The 26804-nt window shown below is 39.0% G+C and overlaps 1 protein-coding gene across 8 annotated transcripts in view; it reads right to left on the bottom strand.

Annotated features, from left to right (window-relative positions):
- Positions 1–26804, bottom strand: part of CREB5 (cAMP responsive element binding protein 5) — a 259677-nt gene that overhangs the window by 167135 nt on the left and 65738 nt on the right. For all 8 annotated transcript variants that reach the window (XR_005816922.1, XM_040547700.1, XM_040547701.1 and 5 more), the window contains one exon: positions 5699–5871. Coding sequence is in view for 7 of the 8 variants with exons in the window: in XM_040547700.1 (XP_040403634.1) it covers positions 5699–5871 (173 nt within the window). In the remaining variant the exon portion in view is untranslated. The remainder of the gene's footprint in view (positions 1–5698; positions 5872–26804) is intronic.

Genomic DNA, 26804 nt, shown 5'->3' with positions numbered 1-26804 from the left:
CATGATTTACTCTGAGGTGAGAGCCAAACTATGCCTATGAACGCTGGGCATTTCTGTTCAGACACAGTTATTGGTGCAGTAGGCTTTTTTGACCTTGTTCTCCTATAGTTATTGGGTGGGACAAACCTTCATGATCTATTTCTTATAAAATGATTATATGAGAGTATTCTGGAGTGTGCCGTCACTACCTGCCTGAGACAACCATCGGGAGTGGGAGTTGGCTAGCTTCTCTTCACAGCAGCAGATGACAATACTGAGTCAGTAGCCAGGGAGTCACACAATATCCCTGGCACAGTTGTTGTAGTTGTTGCTGTGAACAAGCAACATTTCTAATAAGCCTAGACCTTTTGCTAAATAGAAAGTATGAGGCATGCAATGCTTCATTCATTAATAAATTTAAACAACATGTATAACAAGCATGTGACTTTTGGGATAACTGTTGACTTCAAAAGCCAGATAACAAACATACTAAACTTTCTCCTGGTTGACAGGCTATTTATTACATAGCTAATGATCCTCCTTTCAGTCCCCCGAAAGTCATCTTGATATATGTCAGTACCTCCAACCTCTGCTGGACCTTACAGCAAGAAACAGTTTTTGGGAGGACATTGGAGTATGTGGTTTGGGATACAAGAGAGATGTCATTAACAATCACCCCTTTGTGCTGTGTCTCAAACACCGACTGGTGCTGTTTCTTCTTTTTTTTTTTTTTTTTACCTGACTCAGCAATGTCAGGAGAGACCGAGTCAGCAGATCCTGAACATGTTGATGCAAACAACAGCAGGATAAGCTGATGAGCAGACAGAGCTTCCGAACATCACACACAGACCAGCACAGTTCAGCATGCAGGTAAACGTGTGGACCAGGGCAGTGGCTGGCTAAAAGGGAATAAATGGCTAGAAAGGATCCATCCATCAGACTACATTTTCTCTCTCATCACTGTTGACTAGCCTTGAGCTATGAGACAACTTGTTTCTGTGAATGGCTTACTTGTAATGACTTCCAAAGCAATTCACTTGAGCTTCACAATTTTGTGGCTGTTGTGCACATGTTGTGGGATGGGATTCCACATTAAGGTTGACTGAGGTCAGTGTAGGAGAAGGAACTAGAAAAAAATGTCTTAGCATAAACAAACCGAATAAAAAGAAGCAGGAGCATTAAATAGGGAACATAGCTCCAACACTGAGTACAAAGACAGAAAAAAATATATACTCAGACAGAATGACACTGTCAGATGTTCTCCCTCCCCACTTTTCCTCTCCTTTCAGTTATCTGGAAGCTGGATGTTCTTACATTTTGCACAACCAAAGCTACAGAATGGGCCTGCTCAAGTAACTGAGAGAACATTCAATACCTCATCTCTCACTGTATTTCTGCTCATCTCACAATATACTGTTGTGCCTCAGTTCAAATACATGAGCTGGAATGGAGGCTTTTATCCCAGGTTTCCTAGGATTATGAACTGGAAATGAAGAAAGATTTATGGCAGCATGAGTGGGAAGAGAGAGGAACAAGAAAGAAATGCATAGGTGTTAAAATCAGCGCTGCATGTGGGGACTGCAAGGCTGCCCTCCCATCAGTACCATGATTCTTCAGTACATAAAGGAACCAGAGACATCTCCCAGGTTCCTCTTGTTGCCTTCTCCTACCTGCTTGTATTTCACCAAATGTGGTTGCAATTTTTTCCTTCTGATGCTGTGCCAAAAGACCATCTTATCTTGATTAAAATGCTCTACAACACTTTGAAAACAGATAATCTACATCACATGGTTAATGCTCTATGTCCACTTTGGAGTATGAGTTCACTGAAACTGGACTCATATCTCCCTCTGCGTCTAGTACAGTGTTAACAACTTGCTGGAATGGTGACAACTGTGAATCCTCCTGTGTTCCCATTCAGCTACAGAACTGTACCAGTGAGTTTTGAGCTGGAATGATTACTAGTTGTTGTGTCTGCTACTAGCTTGAAAAACAGCAGCAGTTTACTTTCTCCAGGAAAGCTGAGCTGTTAGGCTGCCACCACCTAGAAAGTCTTCGCTGGTCTAAAAAAGGCATCTTACTTAGCAAAAGGCACACTCAGATAAAGCAACTGGTGTACTCTGTTGTCACTAATTTTTCTGACCATAATTTTCATATCCATTGCTGAATGCTCTGCCACTGAAACAAAATGGAATTATTTTAAAAAAGAGACAAACACAGCTATTGTACACACTAATTCAGAGTCCCATATCTTGAGCTGATTCAGCTTATCTGCCTTTCTATACCTTTGACAAATGTATGTCTTATATCATTTTTTCTCCCTTTCCTCCATATGTCTTACTGCTTTTCCTCTGTGTATCTTATCTCCAAATGATGTGCTATTAATCAGCCAGAGACACCCTTCACTGCTAAGTGTTCCTCAACTGATTTGTCATCAGCACAAGTAGTTACTAGTTACAGCATTCCTCCCACATGCTAAAATCTTAAGGGGGGAGGGATGCAGGATGGCAAGGAGGTTAAGAGACTGCCTCACCACATAAATACTATCTAGGACCTTTATACCAACCTGCCAGTTTGCTGTAATGATAATGTTGCTGTTTGCTCTCAACCAGGTACATGGTGAGAGGAAAGCGGGACTGCATCCTGTTCTATTTTTTAAGTTATACCCTTCACGGTCTTCCCTTTCTCTGAGTAATCTGGCTGGATGCCTGTTCAGTAGTAGCTGAAGCTTAATACCTGAAACAATGTGTGTATATATGGTGTGCCAGTAAGGCTTGCCCAACAGTGCTCATTCTGTCATGTTTTCCCATGCCTTGTGTCAATATCTCATTTAATATGCAATTCCCCAGAGCCAGGGTAAGGGACAGGAAAAAAAAAAAAAAAAAAAGAGAGAGGCGTGGAGAGAAATAAAGGGAAAATGACATCCCTCAGGAACATCAGCTGCTCTGAACTCACCCACTGCTTCCCATGAAGCAGACTGTGTGGGGGCACAGGTGGTCCCATTCTCCATTACTGGAGCACAGCCTACAAGCAGGGTCTCAATGAAGACTTTCATTGCTGCTCTCTGTTTTCATTGGAGTAAGGCCATCACAAACATTTGCAGGTGGCTTGGCCATAGTCTGACTCTAAAATATTTGTGGTTGTGATAAAAATCAGAATATTGCTACAAGATGGTTCTATATAACCTTTAGGGCTTGATCCTGCTCTTACAGAACTCGGTGCTCCAGTTGCTCTCTGCTGTTTTTATTGCTCATTAAAAAGGCATATGCCCTGGCACAACTCTCCATGGTAAAGACTCATCTACCCTTTGGGGCAACATCAGATGTTTTAGAAAAAGAGGGGGAGCACAACCCAAAACCACTTATGTGAGCACCTCAGAATTTAGGCTTGTTAAAAAGCTGAAATATCTCAATTTTGTAAGGCCAAACCAAAACCACCAAACTTTGCAGAACTTATAAACATTTTCTGAATCCATCTGAATTTATTTTCAATTGCCTAATATCAATACCATTGTCAAGCCCATATTCCTCGTGAATGATTCTTGGATACAATTCTTAGCACGTTTAGAAGGATAAGATGAAGATAAATGGAAATGACAAGATATGTTCCTTGAATAAATAAAACAGGCACCACAGGGAAAAGACCGAAGGAAAAGACGACAAACAACAAGGATGCTCAACACTTTGGCAAGTAGAAGAAGTCCAAAATGCAGCAATTATCTCCTAGGACACACCATGAAAAAAAAACAAAACCTCCTAGGAAGACGGAAGAATGGGGAAGAGAGTATGCTGGAGGTCACACCATAAGCCTCATTCACACACCAGCTCACACAGAGACTAAAATGCTGACAATTGCCTCCCAATAGAGCAGCTTTAGATTCAGACATAGGAAACATTTGTGGGAATCGGTCACATGGGAGAATTAAGATATGTCACGACAAAGTTTCCCAAATGAGGCACTCACCACTGACTAGGAAATAGGCCTTTTTATCCTCAATCCCTCCAGTTCTGGAGATTCTAATCACCATGGCCCCGAACCAACGCAAACCTAAAACCTGACTGGCAGGGTCTTGCAAAACCACATGCAGTTTTTTTCTCATTATACAGAAACAATTGTTTGGAAGCCAAGTACAGTCCCATATAAAGCACCTCACCACTGAGTATTAAAAGTCGGTTATTTGTTGTTGTTGTTGTTTTTAATTAGGATCATAATTACCCCTAAACCTATTAAGTCACAATATGAACAGGAGTTTTATCATCCTTAATCCAAATAATGGAATTAGCTGGTTTTCTTTCTAAAACTAAAAACAAACAAACAAAGAAACAAACAAACAAGAAATGTTTGTTCCTTGCTCCCTCTCAGCCCAACTTCAGACAGAATGGGACATACAGAAGACAACAATTTTCTTGGATTCACAAGTGAACAACATTGCATGTGAATTCTCCATGAACACTATTCTGTCAATATATAACACATGCAAAGACACACCTATCAGACACGTTTACCTTACCCATGCTGTCAGATTTCTATATTAATAATCAAAGCACAAAACATCAGGAAAAAGGGAAGCAAAGGAGCTTTGCTAGGAGCACAAAACGGGCTGCAGATGAAAACCTTGTTGAATGTGTGGCTGGATCACATTTCTGGAGCAGTCAGTGCCACAGACCATCCCTGCCGCCAGGGTGCTGGGACATGGAGAGCCTGTGGTCTATATTCTGCCCACGCCACAGGGAATCAGAAAAAAAGAAACAGCTCAAAAACAACTGTATTTGGAGATTTCAGTGCCAGGGTTTCACTTTTCAGTCTTACTCTGAAGAGACTGCAAGTTGCTCATCAATTATTTAGACAATGACCCGGGCCAGAGACTGATTTTGCACTTATCATATAATGGATGTGACCAAGTTACAAATGACAGATAATGAATCTAGACTGCTGCTTCATTTTCAGTCCACTGATTTATCTTTTTATCCATATGTTTTCGTACATAAAAAAGTGCAAATTCTCAGAGTTGTGTGATGAAAAACTGTACCCTCAAACTGTCCATGTAGTTTCTGTATAGTTAAAAGCAAGTTATCATGATTTATGAAGATCTCATGTCTGCTGGAAGTAACTGATTATACAAAACATGTATGGTTTTGTACACGCGGTTCTCCAAACATGAGCACACAATTGACATTCAAGCCAATACAATAAGTATCCATACTGTCAATCTGTTGGAATAAATACAGATCCATCACAAATTGAGCAACTGTTCACATAGGTCTTTTTGCCAAACTCCATTTATCTTAACAACCTTTTTATTGTCTTGTAGCCTTCCTCAGATGTACAGAGTACCTAGGAAATAGCCTAATCCCCCTGAGCACCCAGAAGGAAGTGGAAAGATCAGCTTCAGAAATCCTACGTCTGCCTTCCCAGAACATTTATAGGAACAACTGGAACTTTGAATGTAAGCAGATAAAAACAAAAAATTGGAAGGAGAAAGCAGGACTTTCCTGTAAGTACAGCCCTCTGTCCCTGTTAAACCAAAGTGACAGGTCTGGAGTAGATGGAGTATTCTGGCCATTTCCCCACAGACAGCAATGCATGTTACAGAGTTTCTTGCTTCATGCTAACAGGATCGAGTACAAGCTCCTTAGAAACCACGAGGACAACATCTGGTCCTGCATGCAGCTGCTGAAGCCAGAAAAATGGAGAAAGGAAAAAAATGAAGTGGACTTACCCAATCTGTCGATTTGTGGAAGGTGCTTGTGTAATGACAGAACTGGACTGCGGAGATGGCATGGCTTGTTGAATCACAACGCTGGTGTCGTGGTTTGGCATCCGTGTATTGGTCAGCTGGTGAGATCCAGGTCCTGCCATTGCTCCTCCAACTGTGTTATGCATGGAGATATTCTGTGAAAGGAAGGAAAAAGAGCGATAGTGGAGGAAATTAAATATATATATATATGTATATATATGTGTGTGTGTATATATATATATATATATGGGATATATATATATCCCAAATCTTCTTTTTGAGATCTATAGGACTACAATTAGAAATATGAAAGCACCAACAATATGAAAAGTTACTGACTCCTGGCAAATCCCAAATCAACATCTCTTTTTGTAATCAACCACTATAAAGAAATAAAAAATAACTATTTACTTTTACTGGGCAATATAAATGGAAAAATACCTGCAAGTTGAATAATCACTCTTCTGTGATTGTGATTTGTGATTTATAATGGGGACATTTAACACACATTCTTCTGACTGAACGTGATATATATTTTGTTTAAAAATTACTTTTGTGGTGAGTGCACGGCACTTTGATTTACTCCACAGCTTGTTTACTGTGTACTAGGTCTGCTTAGACTGACAAGCAAATCAAGCTTTATAGGCCTAAAGTAACAAACAGTACGTAGCACATCATGAAACAGCCATTTCTATTAGCCTCCATATATTTTGTACAGCAATAATATCCCAGAGGCCTAGAATAATTGCACTGTATTTTCACATATATAACCTCAGCTGCGGGTAACTTGGAGCCCTTCAAAAGTTATGGAAACAAATATCACAGATAATTCATATCCATAAAGTGAACAAGCCACGGGAGCCCAGGATGCTACTTAGGAAGGAACTCTGGAATAAAACTTCTATTATCCCTATATACACAATACACACTGTTGCTAAACCACAGAGTTTGACTTGGCCTGCATTTAAAAACAAACAAAAATCTCAAGCCAGAGATAACCCATAACGTATACATATGAAAAATACAGTAACCTTAGGAGTATTTTTTCCTATCAGGCATTAATCTGTGGATTGTTAGCAGCAAAAGGAAAATAAACTTTCCATTCCAACCTAATGCTAGTCTAAGGAAAAATAAAGAAAAACACCTTTGCACTCACACTTTGCCACCAAGATTCAGGGAAAACATCTTCTTGACCACTGCGATACTCAAAATTGAAAACTATAATTAAATTTCATTCAAAATTCCAGTTTAGGACCCCATTTGCTTAGGAAACACACAAAACATAGGATAATGATAGAAAAGCTGGTGAGAAAGAAAACTCAAAGCTCTGCTCAAATGTGGAGGACACATAAGCTCGACAACATATAGAATCACAGATCTAAACAAAAGATTGGATTCTGAACCAAAATAAGAATAAATTCTTTGGATGACTTTCTCCATGGAAAAGGAGACAATAAATAAAGGGACAATATGGAAGTCCATAGCTGCCATCTCCCTGTCTCCAATTCTTTATTTATTTATTTATTTATTTTTAAATAGAAAAGATAGGTAGACAGATTTTAAATAAAAAGGCAGAGGGGCTGCCTACAGCCTCATGGTCAGACTGCTCACCCAGCTGAGTTCTTGTTCTAGTAAATAATTCACATAATATGCATCAGGTCCAGCAGGAGAATAGCCAGTATTCACTTAGAAGCGTGGACTGCAAGAGGAATCCAGATCAAGGACTTTAACCACAACTTTTCGTAGCCCAGTAGTATATTGTTACCATCAGGCAGTAAGAGAGAATAACCTTAGATAAACTGAGTCTTTTCCACAATAAATTCTTCCTGACCTAGCACATTCCTATAAAAGTCCCTTCTCCAATGGATTAGCGTTTTCTGATAAAAAGAAGAGTTCTGTTGAAAAAAAATAAATAAATAACCACAGCCAAATCTAGTTCATGATTGAAAATTGGACTGACTTTTTTGATCGTTACACAATTTTGCAAAAACAGGTCTAATATGTATCCAACTCCAAGTAAATATTTAGCATTATTACTTCCTAGAGCTTATGCCTTATATTAAATGCATGTTAATTAATAACCTATCTATATGTGATATTTACTTGTTTCAAAGTTGACCCTCTTAACTTCTCCTTTACAGTGCCTCCACAATTTCTGAATCCTTCCAAATATTTCTGTATTGCCTATTTGTTTTCAGTAGTATGCTTACTAGAACAAATATTAAATTGCAAAGGAGGTTTACAGGTCTTGTACCTCTGGGTGCATAGGGGATCAACAAAGAAGAAAGGCATCAGTTGCCCACAATGACTTTACCCTGCAGTGCTGCACAGCTGTCCCCTGCCATTGGCAGCATACACCTTCTGCCTGCACACACCTTCCTTCCAAAGAAGGCTGTCTGCATGAATACAAGGTATTGGTATGAAGCTGTTTAGGATTCAGAAACCCTTCCTCTAGATTACAGACTCCACATCACAGATTTCCAAGAGCCACAGAGCAGTGATCTGCCACACAGGAGGATCTTTACAGGAAACATGGAAGGTGCCATAAGTCAGCGATGTCTGGAAAGGGACAGGATGCAAATCTGAGGTGAACTTTACTTGAGCAGTACCTCAGCATTTTTCCAAATTTTGGCTGGATTTTGGTGGAACATGGAAGGCAGAATTTAAAGATTTAACATCAGATTCTTGTGCTCCTAGGTTCAGTGTTTCCATTTTCTTCTCCTTCTCTTTCCCCTTTTCTCCTATAATTCCAGACCTCTCTAAGGTGTAAAGGGTTTGAGTTATGTGGGTACGAAAAATTTTGATAGCACATAAGATGTTGTCATTGCTAGCATACATGTACAAACTTCTAATGTCGTCTCAAAATTTTAACCATTTCCAATACACTTTATCTCTTCCGAAAGTAGGCTGAACTTCGGATGCATGGAAAGCAAAAACAAAGCGAAAACCTCTCAATGCATCCCGATGTCCATTCTTCTCAGTAATGCCAGTGCCATTGTTGGGCAGGAACTACACTTAGTATCTACAGAGTTGCCAAGAGAAAGCCTAAGATTTCCCAACAAAATATCTAACTCGGTATGATTCCCACATTCACAAGAAAGGGGTTTGGCAATCTCAGAATAATTTACATTGGTGCGATGCCTGTGAATTTGCAGAGAAGTTCAAGCAAGTTCATACCTAAATGGCAAGACCTGTGCTTTGAAAGATGGCAGAAAGATAATGTACAACATCTCTGACACTAAGCCTATCTGATCCAGCCATATGCATCATGACATGCAGAATGACACTACGTCACCAGCACAGCAAGATTAGGCTCGTTGCATGTATGATGCAGATGGTCTTCAGAACTCCTGAAATGGCCTTGCTGCATTGCATATGCTCTTAGAGGAACTGGACATGATACTAAAGAGCTCCTCAGAGACAAGACTTTGGGCTTTTATTTAAAAAGGTAAAATTCGTCAACATTGACTGAAACAGAGACACCCCTACCCCCCATCACCGTTGAATTGTTATTTGACTAGGCTACTTCCAGCTCTACTTTTAAGGAGTTCTGCATGCTCCTCAACCAGGGATCCACAAAAAACATCTCACATTATCTCCCCTTTTCATTCTTCTCCAATGAGACAATGGTTAAGATGAATTCCTACAAGTTGGAGAGCTCCCAGCACACCAGGTAGGAGGAGGAGTCAACAGGAGCCATGATACAGAGCTCTTCCTCTGCCTTAACACTCCTGAGACCTGTCCATACTCTGAGAGAATACGAGACGCAAAATTTTCTCAGAGACCTTGACAACTATCCTTGAAGAGGTCATATGGGCTTATTTTCACTCACTCTAGTACAACTGGACCCAAATATTCACATAGGGAACAGGCCACCCACACGACAGGAGATGTAGAGACAAGCGAGGTATCCACCACCTTCAAGATCCATACATGGGAATTTATTTCCTCTAGGACTAAGTTTCATACCTCACCAAAGTTCCCAGCCACTCCCACTGAAGCAGAAACTAGGATTATGACACTAAAGAGCTTTTCCAGAAATGTTCCCTTTGCTCATGTGCCCGTATTATATTCTCCAACAGTCTTTAGTGTTCAGATTAAAATAATGTTAAAAAATAAATAAAAAAGAGAGAGACATAGCCACAAACTGCTTCAAGGTATTCATTCTCAACCTTTCCAAGTGCAAGAGGAAAGGGAATAGATCATCATCAGCTTAACTTCTCCCCGGTTTCAGAATATTTCTCCTTTGAGCTTCAGTCAAGAGACTTTCAAGAGAACATTTAAGCATTTTCTCCCACATGCAACCATTTAACTGTAGATAGGCAACGCAGTTCTTTTTTTTTTAAGGGTAAAAACTTCTTGAAGTCATGCTTCCATGTGCTTGTGGAGAGAATTACACATCACTCCACAAGAACACACACCCTGTTGGCAAGCAGAGCAGAGCAATGACGGCTCTGTAGACACAGGCAAAATACACCCCATGACTCTAGGCAGTCACCATTTCTGCTGAACCCTGGCTCTTCCAGAGAAACACCCATCCATGCCACATGGCACCACCTGTACCACATGTCCCAGTCTACCGAAGGCAAAGGATGAAGAAAATGGATCTACCCTTTACTATCCATTGTAACTTTTCTGAGTTTCATACTGTTTTTGTTTTCAAACTGTCAGAGCTGGTTTCTGAACTGAAGCCAGCTTATGTTCTCCTACTATTCTTTTTTAACTGAGGTTTAATGAAAATTGCGAATACCAGTTCTATATAAACTGATGACTCATTCGGGATTGTTCTGAGAGAGCTTTTAGATCAATAGAGCTGTGACCTAAAACCAATTGCACATAAAAACCATTCTGCAGACTATTATATAAATTCTAAAGTCAAAAGGTATTTGCCATTAAAAAATGAGAGAAAAAATCCAGTTTGTCTAAACAAAAACAAAAGCACTTTTTTGCACTTTTCTATTTTCTGAAAGAAAAAAAAAAAAAAAAAAAACTCTATTTTCCCAAACAGTGATTTTAAATATTTTTCAAATAAGTCAAGAGAAAAAAAAAAAAAAACTTTGAAAAAATATTTAAAGATAGAAATCAAATATGTAGCAATATTTTAAAATTGATATAGTAACAACTACATGTGCATTTTTAAGAAGTGTACAGTAGCATCCTGCCTGATTATGGAGATCATAACTCCACAATATAAACATGGGAGGAAGCCAGTGGTGATATACTCCTCCGCTGCACATGCTGCTCGCACAATTGAAGAACCTGTTGGCTTAAAAACTTGGAGGACATTACCATAAAGAAAATTATAGGATAAATATGGCAAAGAATAGCATGCCTCAAAAATATTTTAATCATACACTATCAAAATTATTGAGCCTCAATGAATTCTGTCCTGACAAAAGACAAAAATCACTTAAAAACAAAAGTTATCAAATCTCCCCCAAAATGGTACTAACCAATTATTTTTCACATTATTCAAATCAATATGCAAGGAAAACACCCTCATACCAGTCCATCACAAGTATTTCATCTACTACTAAACTGCAATAAGCACAAAACTAAGCTCATTGCCCACACAATGCCAGCAAACATAGCAGAGGAACTAGGGAAGAAAACAGAGATTAAAAAATCAGTCAGATTACTAAAACAGTTGAAGGATTATAAGAAGAAAGTGTATTACAAAGATTTAAATTTAAGAAAAAATAAGGGGGGGAGGAGGTCATTATGCAAGAGATGGGAGAAAGTAAACTTGCTGGAGAGTGAAATGCAATACTTTTTTCCTTTTTTAAACTGTAACATCTGTATAGCTTGAAAGAGAAAAAGCACTAAGACAGGAAAAAGGACAAAAGAACTGTTGGAAAATGCTGTGTAGTAACATTAAGCACAGGGACAAAGCATTAGGAAGATCTTATTGCAGACTTAGAATCCATTTAACTCCCTTACTTAGTGAGAGGTATGAAGTCACTGAACAAGGCTGACACACAAAAATATAAAGTGATGCCAAAGGATCTATTTCTCAAAACATTTTAAAGGTGGGCAAATGTTCACTTAACAGATATCTGATAAAAATGGCACTCAAAAAAAAGGAAAAAAAAAAAGAAAAAAATGAGAGGCATGATATATCCCAGGATACAGAAGGAGTCTTCCCTGCCTTCAAGTCCCTTTCAGCTGGTGCCCCCACACTGCATACAGCCAGCTACGCCCACGATGCTGGGGACTCAAAGGCCAGCAGTGGCGAAAGCAGCTCTGACTTCTTGAACCCCAGGCACTACTGCTCAGTCAAATGTTATCACGCTGATCTCCTTAGGGGTAAAAATTTAAAGAAAAGTTAAACTCTTTACTCAAAAATGACAGGTAATGATAGGCAGATGGGGAAAGAAGGGAAACATTGCTCTCACTGAAATCATAAAGCTTTGAATCTGTACTTATCAGTCTCGGCCACTGGTTTCCAATTTTTTGGATCACAGACCTCTGTCAACCCTCCGAATTTCTCACAGAGCAGCCTTCACTCTTATCATAAATTGTGTAATTAAGGCAAGATGGTTCCACAGACCAGCTGCAGATGACTTAGCACAGCTTTTCGACCACCAGCAGTTCACAGACTAGAGTTTAACCGCTGCCCACATACTGCTTTAGAGCACCGTGACTAGAATATCTTGACAACAAAGATAACAATTCTAAAAGTATCTATGGAGTTAAGCAGCCTATGTACTTTTAAAAAATATATATTTTCAGTATTTTGTAGCATTAGTGGATAATTAATGTTAATTAATAGGCCAGGCTTGTGTACAGGCACTGGCAGAAGCATTGTAAAATTCCATCTTAAATATCTATGCTGGAAAATGCTGGGAAACTTCTTTTTTCGTTTAAGTTAGGATGAATTATTCTTAATGTAGACACGATGGCTGCTACTAAAAAAGCACCAAAAAAAACCCTTCATAAATAACATTTTTATTCTTGTTATCCTTATTTCTTTTAGTAGCTGTTATTATGTGATCAGCAAGCCTTTCCAAGATACCCTGAGTGATTCAGATGAAATCTCAGCCTGTTAATCCCCAGCAAACCACATAGTGCTGCTAAAAGTCATGGCACAAGACGCAGGACAGGCTACGAAGTGCTAAGCCAAGTATAAGCCATCTTAAGGCTGCAGCAGTCACCACTATACCTTGAAGCCCGAAGGGCCCATTTAAGCACTACAAATCCTCTCAAGGCCACTGCCTTACAGGTGACGGCCCCGCACAGAGTGACCGCAGCACAACTAACCTCTGATGTGCCTTTCCACTTTAACTCTGCCCCATGGGCAGCAGCACGATTGACTGAAGTAAGGTCACTGAAGTACACAGTTACCTCCTCTGGTCTCTTCCTTGCACCTTCTGAGGTAAATGCGTATGAATTTCTTCCAGGGGCATGTTAAGCCTCCGTGCCTGTCCTCCACTTTGGCTGGTGGTTTAAGCAAATGCTCTGACTCCTCTGGTATTATGAACAAAATGCAGGAGATTTAGAATTTTCGGTCTTTTATCTTAATTTTTGTGGCATGATCTAATTACAGACATTCAGTGGTGCCCTCTAATTACCAGTAGAAATGAATACTGAAAGATGACCCTTGTCTTCCAGGATTCCCTCCCCTCTTCCCCCACTACCCTCCTCATGCCCTCTTCATCACGTCTGTCAAGCCTACACTTCTGACACGAGGCCTTCTTTACATACACAGTAAGTAATATATGGCATGTACCAGAAGTATCCACGATAAACCGTTTACTAGAGGAAAGCAAAAAAGTGATCTAAAGGAAATGCAATGAATGTAGTTTGAAGGAGAAGGAAATTTTGGAAGACTGGTCTCACCAGAATTTGAAAGGAAATAGCTTCTCTGTGGGAAAAGATGACATCAGATTGCATGCTTATGTCTTGAAGTTTCCTACAGATATCTCGCATTTTCCTCAGGGTTGCTTGTTTCATACACAATTACTTGCCCAAGATAGCCGTTTAAGCAACATAGCACAAAGAGCTTCTTCTGTTCAAATAAGCGTCAGTAACACTAAGCGTCCATAGCCCAGTTCGGGTCACTCAGGGTGTTTTGCACTGCTAACACTACGCCCCATCCCGCTAATTGGGAGGCTGCAAAATAGGCAAAGCACAACTGGCTGTTTGGCTCTACACGGTTTCTGTCATACTTTATGCAAAATCCATAAACTGACAATTTCGTTTCTTCCAAGTTGCCTATTGTGACATTTATAAACAGGAACCTGGCAGCATGTCAATGGTGCAAACTGATTTCCTTTTCTAAATACAATTTTAAAAAGCAAATAAACAAGGTTATGCCTGCTAATGAAACATTATATGCCATGCTGGAGCTAGTTTTTCTCAAATGTATTCTCTAGAGCAGATGGAACACCAATAAACACAAAACAGCAAGCCCTTTTATAAAGAGCATGTTTATAAGAAAATACATTCTCCATAGGACTTTGTCTAAGGAAAAACTGTCTTATATCTGTAATGTTATCTTGGGGACCCAATTATGCTCTCATTAGATTGCTGTAAACAAGAGAGCTTGCCATGAGTTTCAAATGGGGAAGGGCGACTAAGAAACTTTAAAAGGAAGAAAGAGGTTTGCTAGTACGCTTACTAGGTGTAATTCCTAGAGGCCTCAGTTGAAATCAAGGCCTTATTGTGCTGAAATCTGTATAGACACATTGATGGACTACACTTGCACACAAGCCTTAGAGTCCAGACACAAAGCAAGGAAAGAGGAATGAGGAAAGAGAGAAAGTGATTTGTGCAGCCAAAAATCAGGACTCAATGGAGGGGCTCTTTCCTCCCAGCCCAGTGTCATATCCACTATTTTGCACTGTTTTACCATATCTAATGGTAAATGAACTATGGACTCAGAAAAGAAGGAAAACGTCTTGCTGTTGTTAGGAAAAACAAAAATCAAAAATAGTATTATATGCTCCACTTTGATATTTTTTTCGCAGCATTATCATTTCATTTCTGTAAATCGGAGAATGCACATACAAAGTGAGTACTCAAAGAACCTTCTCAAAGTAGGTGCGTGTCAACTTTTGCAGGACAGGCAATTAGACATCCAAAAGCAGCTGCCAGATCTGGAGGCCAGTCAGAGGGTAGCTGAAAACCTGGCTTTCCTTTCTTTATTGTAAGGAGTTTTGTTTTTAACCATCATGAAACAGAAAGCTGGGGAGGGGGGGTGGAGGGCAATCCTCCAGGAACTGCTTTAAACAAGCCTTTGATACCACTAACTGAAGGGACTAGGCTTTTCAACATTATTCAAACCATTTATAATCTGTTAATAGCAAATTCACATAGACAGCACTTTGGCATTTAAATTTGTTATATTTTATTTAAAGCTTCTTTGAAATTCTCATCATTGATTTCACTGGCGTAAGTTATTGGCATCATGCATGAGTTACAGCAGTGGGTGCTTGACTGCATTTAATAACCAGAACATTTTTTTAGACAGACCAGTTGGTAAAGGAGAGCAAGGATGGTAGCAACAAAACAACCAGTGATTTTCCATTCAGGCAGTTTCAAGCAGAAAACCAGCAGGCTTAACTTTTCTGCTAAGAAGTCAAGTGGAAATGCTGCTACCCTGGTAATAAAATACACCTCCAAAATATTCTTTTAATCCTAAACCACTCGGCAGCTATGTTGGGCCTGGCTGGCTAGTACTGCATAGAGACTAAATCTAAATACTGGGAAAGGCCCAGGAGTCAAGGCCAATGTGCAAAAAAACACCAAAAACCACATAGACGGGCCATCTGCCTCATGAAAGGGATCATAGGTCTAACCAGTGGATTGGGTTGGAAAGTGAACCAGTAGGAAGCAAATAGTTTTTATCAGTGCAAATCATACAAGGAATATGAAAGCATCAAGCTGGGATCAAGTTTCCCCAAATTTCCCCAAATTCAAATTCCTCAAACCTCCTAGGAAGAAATCACAAAGGCAAGCATGCAGTTTGCAGCATCCACAATTGTTTCAATCAACTTTAGGCTGATGTTTCAGGAGATGAGAGCTAGTGTAGTTTAGATTTTGGACCGAAAAAATTTGAGAACTAGGTTCATCAGTTAGAAACAGTCAGACAAAATTAATATTCTCTGTAGGCAATCAGACTGCCTATGTAGAAGGTTAAAAAGTTAAACATTCTTCTAGCTAAGAAAAGTTCACGTCCAGTAAGTACAGCAAAGGCCACAGACAGTGCAATAGGTATTACAAGAAACTGTTACATTCTCCATTTTCTCCTCAAAGAGATTTGTGACTTTTTGCAGCCTGGTTAAGGAAAAATACACTGTCCTTGTCCATCTCTGCCATGGATTCAGCAGTTACCTTCTGCAGCCACAAACAGGCAGGAAAAACAACTGAGAAGAGCAGAACAAGACACCAACAGGAGTGCTGCAAGCATCAGGGTTGATTGTCCACAGACAGGCACGCAGCTTCAGTCTTGCTGGGGAGTGCTGAGAGAAGGGCTACTGAAAACAGGAAATAAGCTTGGTAAACAAAGTGGTGTGGGGTTGGAAATACAGCTTCTCAGGGCAACAGAAAGAGATCAGAAATATAACTCTAGGCTCCAAAGGTGCTGTGCAGGTCAGGTACACTGAGAACTGCAGAGCCACCCTTCTCCTCATTCTAATAAAGATTTACTGCATAACTTTGAGCAAATTATTTTACATTCTTCTGCCTTACATCCAAAACGGGATGAGAATCTTCAACAGCTAGAGAGCATTTGGAAGTGACAAGAAGAGAACAGCTCTTAGAGACAACACAACATACCTAGAAAGGCAGTATAATACAGCAGAGTTGCAGAGCAGAAGGGGTTTTTGAGAGAGAAAAAACAACAACAAAACACACACACACCTCCACAGGACTTTAGAATAGCATGCGTTTGAATTCCAGCTTCATAGAAATGACTAGATCATAACTCAGATACTTGCAAGCAATTCATAAAAGAGGTATATTATGAATACCTAAGCAAAACAGCAAGACAAAAGAACAGCCCTTTGGTGACCAGAAACAGGAAAGCAGAGAATGACATAAATTAGTAAAAGCAATGCTGCATGGTCAAGTCCATAGAGCACTGCAGAATCTATTCTTCAGACAAGGAGAGATCATCTGCAGAAAACTGTATCTAATTAAAGCACTTCTGATTGTACAACCAAATCTGTGTGCTAAAAATCAAAAGTCCTTTTAGAAGTTAAGCTAAAAACCTTACTGAGATGGTGGTAGTGGAGGGGCTGAATTCTCAAAGTAGGACATATTTTGCTCATCTTTTCTGACTGGAGTAATGGAGAGAACAGCAAACAATCTGCACTATATTGAATAATGCTACCAGACAATCATCCAGATGTACATGCTTCCAGTCACACTAATTAAATGCTGTGTGGAGCCATCCTGGGGAAATTATATACAGTTCCTTTAGAGAACCACACACTTCTGAAATGCTTGGGTGAGGCCTCACTGCACCTGAGGAGCCATAATGTTCATTTTCCTTTACTTTCCTAAGTAAAATACAACCAGATGGACAGACAGTGTTATAAAAGGAGGCAAAACACAGGCAGTGGAACGCAAGAGTTTCAGCTGAGCCATGAAAGAAATTGGGCAAGAATGCATCCTTGAGGAGCAAGCTAGGTGCACACGGAGAAATGTTATTTTCCCTGAATGCTCTTCTCCACACAGCAGCTTTTGCCTACAAAGAGAACGTCAATGGGATGTTTACAACCAAAGTGACTCAATACCTGAAAGTTGAGGGACAGAGGAAAGTCAGGAAGGCCACACTGGAATGAGTAACAGCATGTCCCCATTCCCAAACGTGTACTGGCATTAAAGAAGAACATCTTACCCTGGAACACAGTAACAATCCTGCTCGTTGTAAACCCACCTAACCAATGTAAGGCTGGAAGTTATTACGACACAGGACAAAAAGCACAACTGTTGTGGAGTCCAGGAATTGTTGCTGGGTTTTTCTTCATCATCAGAAGACCATGGAAAGGACTGTGCTCTGGAAATCCATTAGATCACACTGTCTCAGCACAAGGAAATAGGTTTTCCAGTAAGACAGCACTCTGAAGGTGATTCTATGTATGTTCATACTGTCTGCCAGCTCTCTAGGAAAATTACTGTGCCAACTCCTGGTCACAGACAGTATTTTGAAAACTTAACCTGAAGATAGGTACTAAATAGAATAACCTTCAGCATTCCTGGTAATTAGCATACAGGAAAATGCAGTGCAACCTCTAAGTGATATTCTAAGAGCCATTTCCCAAATATCTCAAAACAGAATGCCTGAACTCTTTTCAAATACTTAGCGCAAATTACCAGATTTGAGATCAAAAGCTAAAAAGCCAGTGCTGTTTGTGACTCAGCACAAGGTCTCCTTTAAAACGTGGGGCACCGACTCATGTGTCTGACACACAGTTGTGAAAGGGTTTGCAAAGCTGAAGCCAATAAGGCTGGATTGCTTGTGCTGGCCCAGAATTTTGCCCAGTTTCATGCTTTCAAAAAGTCCAAATAAGAAAGCTGACGAGTTTGTCTGGATTTACTAATTATGCCCTATACAGTAAGACCAGAAACTTTAATCCTACCAACAAGATTTATTAAGTATTGGCAGGGATGCATATGTTAGTTTATCATTCAGAGACAAACTATTCATTAGAGAGAGAGAAAAAAGAGATGTAAACTCAACAATGTTCAAAGTATAAAAAAAAAAATTAAAAAAAGAATGAAGATTTGTGTGATAGTACAGAATATTCTTTGTTGTTCTTCTAGATGATTTGCTTTAAGGCAGAAATATGATAGCTTGAATTTTAATAAGATATGGTTAAACAGTCTGATGTAGGAGTCCAAATGATTATTCTTCCTTCAAAAAGGACAGACAACGTACTACCCTACAATACTTGGTCTGTCTCTTCTTGCAGTAAACATTGCTAATGCTCCTGGAGAGGGGCTGACCTTGCCAGCCAATTACATTATGCTAATTTGTCTGTTACTATAACTCCTACAGAGGCATTCACAGCTCAAAGCAGGACAGAGATTTATATTGTCTCTTCCAAGTTGCAGACTATGAACGTTAATCTCTTTCTCCTTCCAGTTACAACACTACGTGGCAATATCTCCATGTAACACCACTGCACACATTCAAAGCGACACTTATTGCCAGTTTTATTCAACTTAAAAGACAAGCCATGGTCATACCTTGCTCTTTTAATAACTGTCACTCTATCTAACAAAGCATATGCTTGCTAACAGCTGCTTTCCTATGAAGACATATGGTTTCTCATATGCTTTTGAAAACACCGCAGGAATGTATTTGCTTGCTAGACACCAGTGCCATGTCACTATATCAAGCAACAAAATAATGAAAGGAACTGCAATACGTTTTCTATGTTATAGTCATGTATTACAAAAATACATATTGTTTTAAAGCAACAAAAAATGTCATCCAGCTGAAACGATTCAGTATAAAAATAAGACTTATCATTTAGGAGTTACATACACCACAGTATTATTTGAAGATGGAATCAAAACATTGGTCTTCTACTGACACGTGGCAAATACCATACTTCATGCAAGCAGGTTACAGCCCATATTGCATCATGAGAAAAACTCATGAGATCTGGTTCTTCTAACAGCTGGCAAGATCAGAAGCTTCCCTAACATGTTTCAATTGAGACATGATAAACAGATTATCAAAAAACAATTGACTCACAACAGTTTAATAAGTCCATCAAGTAAACCATAGTAACTGACCTTAACATGTTTCTCCCCGCTTCCTCTGTAAATATAGTTTAAGCAAACACGTTCTCCTTCATATTTAGGGCAAGCTAAGAGTATTTGTGTTACCAGCTGAACATCACAGAAGCTAAAAGAAGTTAACTTTTTGGGCTACTTTATCTCATATGTATACAGTCTTGGGCCAGGCTAAACTGAAAGCTAAATATCTTAGTTTAAAGTTCCAGTTGTGATTTTGAAAATGATTTCAACATCAACTTACATACAAACTTATATGCAAAAAGGAAAAAAATGATAGCGTTAAAAAAATGGTTATAGTGAAGTTACAGTGTAAGAGGAAAACAAAAAAGCTTCCAAACCTAGCTTATGAGAAGTTCTTACAGAAATTTCCAGCAAAAATTCCAGCAAGATGTTTATAGAAAAGAAAGAGAAAAATAATTATTTTCAATCCTGTTAATGTTCTAGGATCCACATCATCAAGAAAACCACCCAAACTGTTCTGTAAGAGCTCCTGAACACACCAGTATCTCTAGGTGGTATTACAGTACTTCTCATATAACTTGAAAAATGTTACACCTGTGTCATTATGACAGTTAAATACAAGGTCACACACACAAAAATAAGCCCTCACCACAACAAAATGTTAGTGTTTTATTACCTATTAACAGTGAGAGGGCACATACAGAAGTGCATACAAATCTGTATCACTGACTTTAGCAATTTCAAGCAGATCACATTGCACTACAGCCTGAATTTAACACCCTGAGACTTTTAAGGTGCTTAAGCACATGGTACATAGAGGTCAGGAAAGCTGATGAAGAGCAAGAACTGGTGAAACTACTTTGACAGCTTGAAGTGTGGCCCTCAGGCATCTGGTCTGCCCCTTTCCATGGGTTATGATTCCCTCCGCACAGTCTGTGAAATGTAACACTTGCCTGTTGGGCCCATATGTTGCTATGTTGATTTAGCATTTTGCAACATACTGGCAGATATGCATTAAGCCCATACTGACCTCTGCCTCTTCATCTTCATTCTAAAAGAAGACAGCAACCAAAGAATTAATAAGATGCCAGGGCTTAGGAGACGTAAGAAAATAAGTTGATTCCTTGTGCAACTGTTCCTATCAGTGAGGACCTAGTGCAAAAGTGATAAACCTAAAAATCCCTTATAGGAGATTAATACAGGATGTTTCACTTGAAATGTAAGAACTGTATCCAACAGTGATATAAGCCAAGGGAGGAAATGGAAAGATAGCCTAAAACATGTTTTGCCGTTAGGGAATAGAGGTATAATTTTGCAAGCCTAGCTAGAGACGACAGGGAAATGATGAATCCAACTCTAAATATCAACTTCTTAACGTTTGCAAAGTGCCCAGTGCACTTTGGTAACTGAGTAACTTTGGTACCTCACAGAAGGTAACTGAGAACATCTTTTGCCTAAAATAAATGTTTTAACCTTGTATGAATAGCAAGGCCAGAAAGCAAATAGTCTGTGTCATGGAGTCAAACAATTTGTATGTGGTACTAGTCAGATCTACCACCTATGAGACAAAGATTCAGCATAAGACCATCCTGAAATCAGATTTGCTTCTTTTTCTGTATGCTAAAGATGGCGGGGAGAGGGAGAAGAGAAAAAATAAGGTATAGTCTGCCATTCAGGGGTTTCTTATTCTGCCAAAAAAAAAAAAAAAGGCACTGTTTCTGTTGGACTTCAACTTGTTATCCATAACTCCAGTTCTTCAGAAGAAAAGGAAGAAGGAATGGTTGACTTACAAATGTATATGTAGTCTTTCCCAACATATCCAATTGTTTTTGTAGTAGTAGGTATTTTCATACAGCACAATAGTGTGATAAGACTTAAGTGTACATACAATGAAAGATAACATTCAGTGCATTATGTATAAAAATTAATAAAAAATTATCACAGGTATATAGAAATATATATATATATATATATATATATATATATAATATAGAATTATATTGTTCACCTGCATTTCTCTTCAGAATCAGAATGCTGGTTCCTCCATGAAGCCAGTTAATTTTCTGGTAATGATCAACACGTGATATATTTCTGAACTCTTCAAAATTTAATTTTCTACTCATTTTCCAGATGATGAACAAAAGGAAACTGCTCTTCCTGCATAATTAACTTAGCTTATATTCCTACCATGAACAGTCTATATGAGGCTATATCTGTACTATGGGACGGTCTCATCTATGACCTTCCTATGGATACAGGCAGAAATCACATTGTGCAGACTCCACCAACTTCAGCAAAACTCACCTCATATTAGAAGTGACTTAACGTTACCTCATCTTACATACATATATAGTATGTAGTAAAAGGAGAGCACAGTATGAAAATACTTTGCTGCTGAATCTTTCCAATCTGTTCAGTAGCTTTAAATGAGCAGAATGGGGTGCCCTTGTGAAGTTTTAAAAATTTTCCATTACATATATAACTTTTGATTATCTCTTTATTAATTATAAGCAGTGGAAGCTTCTCTGCTTGATAGGGGAGAGAGGGAGCATTGAAAATTGCCAGAGTATCACATGGCTTTACATGGTGAAAGGGAGGTGAGGGTGTCTAGCTGGCACACCTCACTGAAGTCACAGTGACAAGAATTTGAGCCAAACAATATCTATACAGGCAGCATTTCAGATTCCTTAGTTTCTCAGTTCTTTCACACTGTATTAATAGTCTTTGAATACGTCAACTTCAAAACAAGCAAAGATTTTTTTTATTATTAAAAAATGTTGTGGCATTCAGTTAGTAATTTAATCCTGTTGGCAATATAATAGTTATGGCATAATCCCTCACATTATAAAAGTAATTGCCATAATCATAACCTACATTCAATTATTTTTCCCTTACAATGCAGCTGCAGTGGTTTCCCCCTCCCAACCTGCCGTCCTATCACTGAGGAGACAAGAAGAGGCAGAAAGCAGAGCTCACAAAACACTGCTACAGTCCATCCCTCTCCCTTTCCTAATAACAAGCGACTCCCCATCCCAGTTAATAAAGAGCTCCTTGTCCCTCCATTATGCAGTGTAATCTTTAAAAGATTACATTCTCATTTGGGAATGAGCCAAGAGCCAGTGGGAAATTCTCTAGTAAATTGGATAGGGAGACAACAATATGAAGGGCAGCTGGATGGGAGCACATTTTTTTCAGGGCATTCCTGTTCCTGGGGCCCTCTGGCATTGTTAGAAGTCCTGCAGTCTCGGTTCTTTTCACTGCTGTGTTGTCAGGATAATGCTATTCAAGAAGAAGGGGATGCGGATTAGCTGTTTTGAAGATGGAATGCGAGGAAGTGAATATTGAAAAGCAGCAAGAAAAGAGAGAGAAAGCCCAATTATATTTTTAAGTCTTACCACCTTACATAAAAACAAGGGAAGTGCACTTTGTTATGAAACACTACTAAGCGATTCAACTACAATAGTAAAATGTGGGGTTTTTTTATTGGTTTTTTTTTTTTGATGACTCAGACTGTCATCAGGAAGCCCATTTGACTACCTCATCACTAACAGTTTACTAATAATTATTTTGAAAGGAACATTTCCCTCGCTGCCTTTCTCTCCTCCCCTGCATCTTCCAACAGAGGCATCACCTGCTCCATGGAATCTACTTTCCACCCCACGCTACCTGTGATCCTGGATGGAGAAAAACCAAAACAACACAGGGCAGTTGGCCTACCCCATCTGCACACAGAAGGATGCAAGTGAATTAAAAAGTCATTGGGATTTTAATTTCATTTTACTGTACTTCAAAAGTACTTTCTCAAGAAATCACAAAAATTTATGCATCCAGAAGACTGGATATGTGCTTCACGTTAATTTGGTCAATAATGGTGCATATATACTACCACCTTGTTACCAAATTTTGTTAGAAAATACAGAAATCTCAAAAAATTCTTATAGTTTTTCATTTGTTTGTTTGTTTTCAAGTAGCAGGTCATTTTTATTCCTCCAGAGAAATAAGTAAGTTTCTAAACATAACTTGAAATTCCAATCAGTATTTCCATTCATGGAACATAATCAAGTTAGTCATTAGGAGAAAGTAAAAAAAAAATAGTTGTAATAGCAGGGTAGCCAAAAGATTGTTTTTACCCTTAAATGGTTGTCAACCAAACTGCAACTTTCTTCACCTGCAGGACTCAAGTAACAATAGCTACCTATAGTCCATGGGAGGCAATAATAAAGACACATTAAAACAGAGGATTGAAATCCTAATGTTGGGAAGCCCTGGTTCAGCAAACTATCTCTATTCAACAAGCCCCCACACACATGCTTGAAGTTAAACACATGCTTAAGAACTATTGAAGTACGTGGTCTTTGGCCCCATTTCAGAAAAGCATTTATATACACATTTAACTGGCTGAGATGGATGAAGCAAAGAAAAGAAACTGGGGTAGGAGAAGTGTACCTGAAAAAGATTCAAGCCAAACAATAATCCACAAAATAAGAACTTATGTGTGGAGGTGTACTGAGGAGGAAATGGCAACATTTTTTATTTTAATTTCTCCATTGCTAGGACGAGAAAAATTAGGACTGGGGCAAAAATAAAAAAAGAACTGCCAGATCAAAGCACACAAGATCAGCAGTTTTCACCTTTCTTCCAGTGGTGCTGCTGCTGTGCCACTTCTCAGTGAGAGTGGTGAAGCCAAAAGCCAGTTCCCTTTCCGCACCTACAGAGGGGAGAAAATACCAAACCCCCCCCTCAAACAAGGGAAGAGGAGGAAAAAAGCAAATCTCTCTTAATGTAGGCGGGGAAGACACACTGCACACATAGGCACACACATACTTTAATCTCTGTTGAAAAGGAGCTGAGAGACCTACTTAGCTAACAACTGTAGAATACTGTTAGCCTAGTGAAAGGTGCTGTGGCATGGAAGTCAAGCACCTCAGTCATCACACGCATTACACGCAGTCTATATGGTTTAGAGGATGGCATTGTCCCTTTTTTTTTTTATTGCAGTTCCTCTTATAGATATCTCTTGTTTATAAAGGGAATTTCTAACTTTTAATAAGAAGCAAGAAGTCTTGAGCCTGTGCTTCTTTTCTCTTCTTCATTGGTGAACAGGGTCTCAAGTTTGCTGTTTTCATCAGCCTTAACCCACCTCATAAGTTTTTTGGAGGGAGAGGGAGGTAGAGACAGATGCAGAATATGATTGGCTTTGTAATTGTAACTTCAGTAGTTTTATCTGAACTCCAGCTTTTTTCAGCTGGTGTCAGTAATGGCTCCCTTTAGAAAAATGAGGCACAGAACAAAATACCAACTGCATTTAGCTGTTGGAGAATATGAATAAAATCATAAGTTTCCCCTGCTATGGTGAAATGGATTAAAGAAAAAAAAAGTCATATCTAATGAAAAGGGAGAATACAAGGCTTACATGACCAGGCAATGTGTTTCCCTAAACATTACATTGTACACCTTTACTGAGACTCAAAAAATCAGTGAAAACTTAAAAAAAAAAATATTTCCAAATAACATCTGGCATAAAATTATTTTGGACAGTGGTCCTTTTCCAGAATTCCAAAGGAAAAAAAAATACTTCTCTGGGATCACAACAATTTTCCTGTCCTCACTGAGCACATTTTTCCCTCAAGAAGATTTCTCTTAATAACGGTATGTCACAAATGATCACTAGGCAGGAAAAAAGGGTCAGGACAGGAATAACAAAGACGAAAAGAAAACTGCTGAGAGTTCACCTCTGCTGTTTATTCTGAGGCACACTTAAGATTCGAGTGGGACTACTCTGATTGTATTCAAAGATTTAGTTAGTTAAAGAACATAAACAAAACTAGAAAGGGTCATCAACCAGAGTAAGTTTTCCTGATAATCTTAGAATAAGATCAGTTTTGTTTATTCTTTTATATGATAATCTTAACTCCTCTCTATTTTTTAAAAAATAAATTAAACTTTCTTAGGACAAATGGCCTATTTCTGCAGGGCAGCTTTTTAGGCTGTTCATATTTTCTCAGCTTTTTTTTTTTTTTTTTTCGGTTGTGCTTTCCTTATCAAGTATTTTGAAGATTTTATACCAATTTTAGGTTAGCGTGTTCTGCCTAGCAGCTCGTAAACATTGAAAGGCAAGGCCATAATCCATCTAGGTTTAGGGCATTTTCATAGAAGTGATGCAGAGCTGTGTCAATTTTAATGTCATGCTATAGAGAGTGCATGCAGCTCTCTCCACTTTAGAGGATTAAAAGTGACCTCTCTTACCAAAATCAATAAGGGCAGCTTGCTGTGACTAATAGGTTGTAGAAATTCAAAAGAGACTGTTTGTAACACTGAGTTCATTCTCCCTGTGTCTCTCCCCACCCAGCCCCAGACTCGCTGGCAGGTCAGCACTTTGACACGTACATTCAGATGGCAAACCGATGTCTGTTCTCCTCCCAGGAACCAAACCAAGCCACAAACAATTTACTCACATATTAGGGAAGAAAGCAAACTGATATTTATCTGATCAGACAGGACTTGGAAACTTCTGTAAAGAAACATCTTAGAGAAAACGGAATAAGGAAATAGTGAAAATGTACATTTTTGGTCCCTAGTATGCTTTTTAAAAGGCCCTTATGTATTATTAGGACATCAACTAGTAACCAGATTCTTCACAGATTTTTTTCTCACTTTCGAGGAAAGGCTTTTTTCCTTCAGATCTTTGCCTAGCTGCAGTAGGCTAGAAATTTTACTTCCATTACAGTCCACGGAACTGCCCCAGAGATGTATGAGGTTATAACATCCAACTGTAGCATTCATTAACTGCTATGGCACATGCTCGGTTGTTCTGACTTTTCTCTTCTCCACTATTCCTTTTGTTACTCTGAAGTACTTCAGATTTAACAGTCAGTTTCAGTGGCTTTTAGAAATACAATAATTTCATACAGTACTGGAAAATGGTCCTGCTACAGAGTGCTCACAATTGGTGTAAAGCGAATTTTCAGTTTCTCATTTTGTAACACTGTGGACTACTAGCAACTCAGATCAAGATCTCTTATGGTTAAAATACCCTTACTCTCCTGGATGTCTCTAATTTCCAATTTATTTTGCTTGAGGTACAAATTAAAAAAACCTTACCCACAGTTCATAGCATGTGGATTTTCTCCATATAACAATCACCATCATTGTCTTTATGCCAAAAAAACAAGGCTTGCCTTGGGGGAGCAAGGGAGAAAAGGGGCTGAAGTGGTGGGAGGAACCCAACTGTAAAGGTTTAGGAGTCCCTACGGAGGTTTATATATAGACGACTGCCATGTGCAAAATGTGAAAGAAACCCAGTCAGCATAAGAACTTGCTGCTGTTTCAAAATCTTCTATGTCCACTTCACTTAAATACTAGACAGTTATAA

This window comes from Cygnus olor, chromosome 2, assembly GCF_009769625.2.
Source record: "Cygnus olor isolate bCygOlo1 chromosome 2, bCygOlo1.pri.v2, whole genome shotgun sequence".
Classification (NCBI taxonomy): domain Eukaryota; kingdom Metazoa; phylum Chordata; class Aves; order Anseriformes; family Anatidae; genus Cygnus; species Cygnus olor.
Note: the sequence above shows the minus strand (reverse complement) of the source record. Positions and strands in the feature narration are given on the sequence as shown.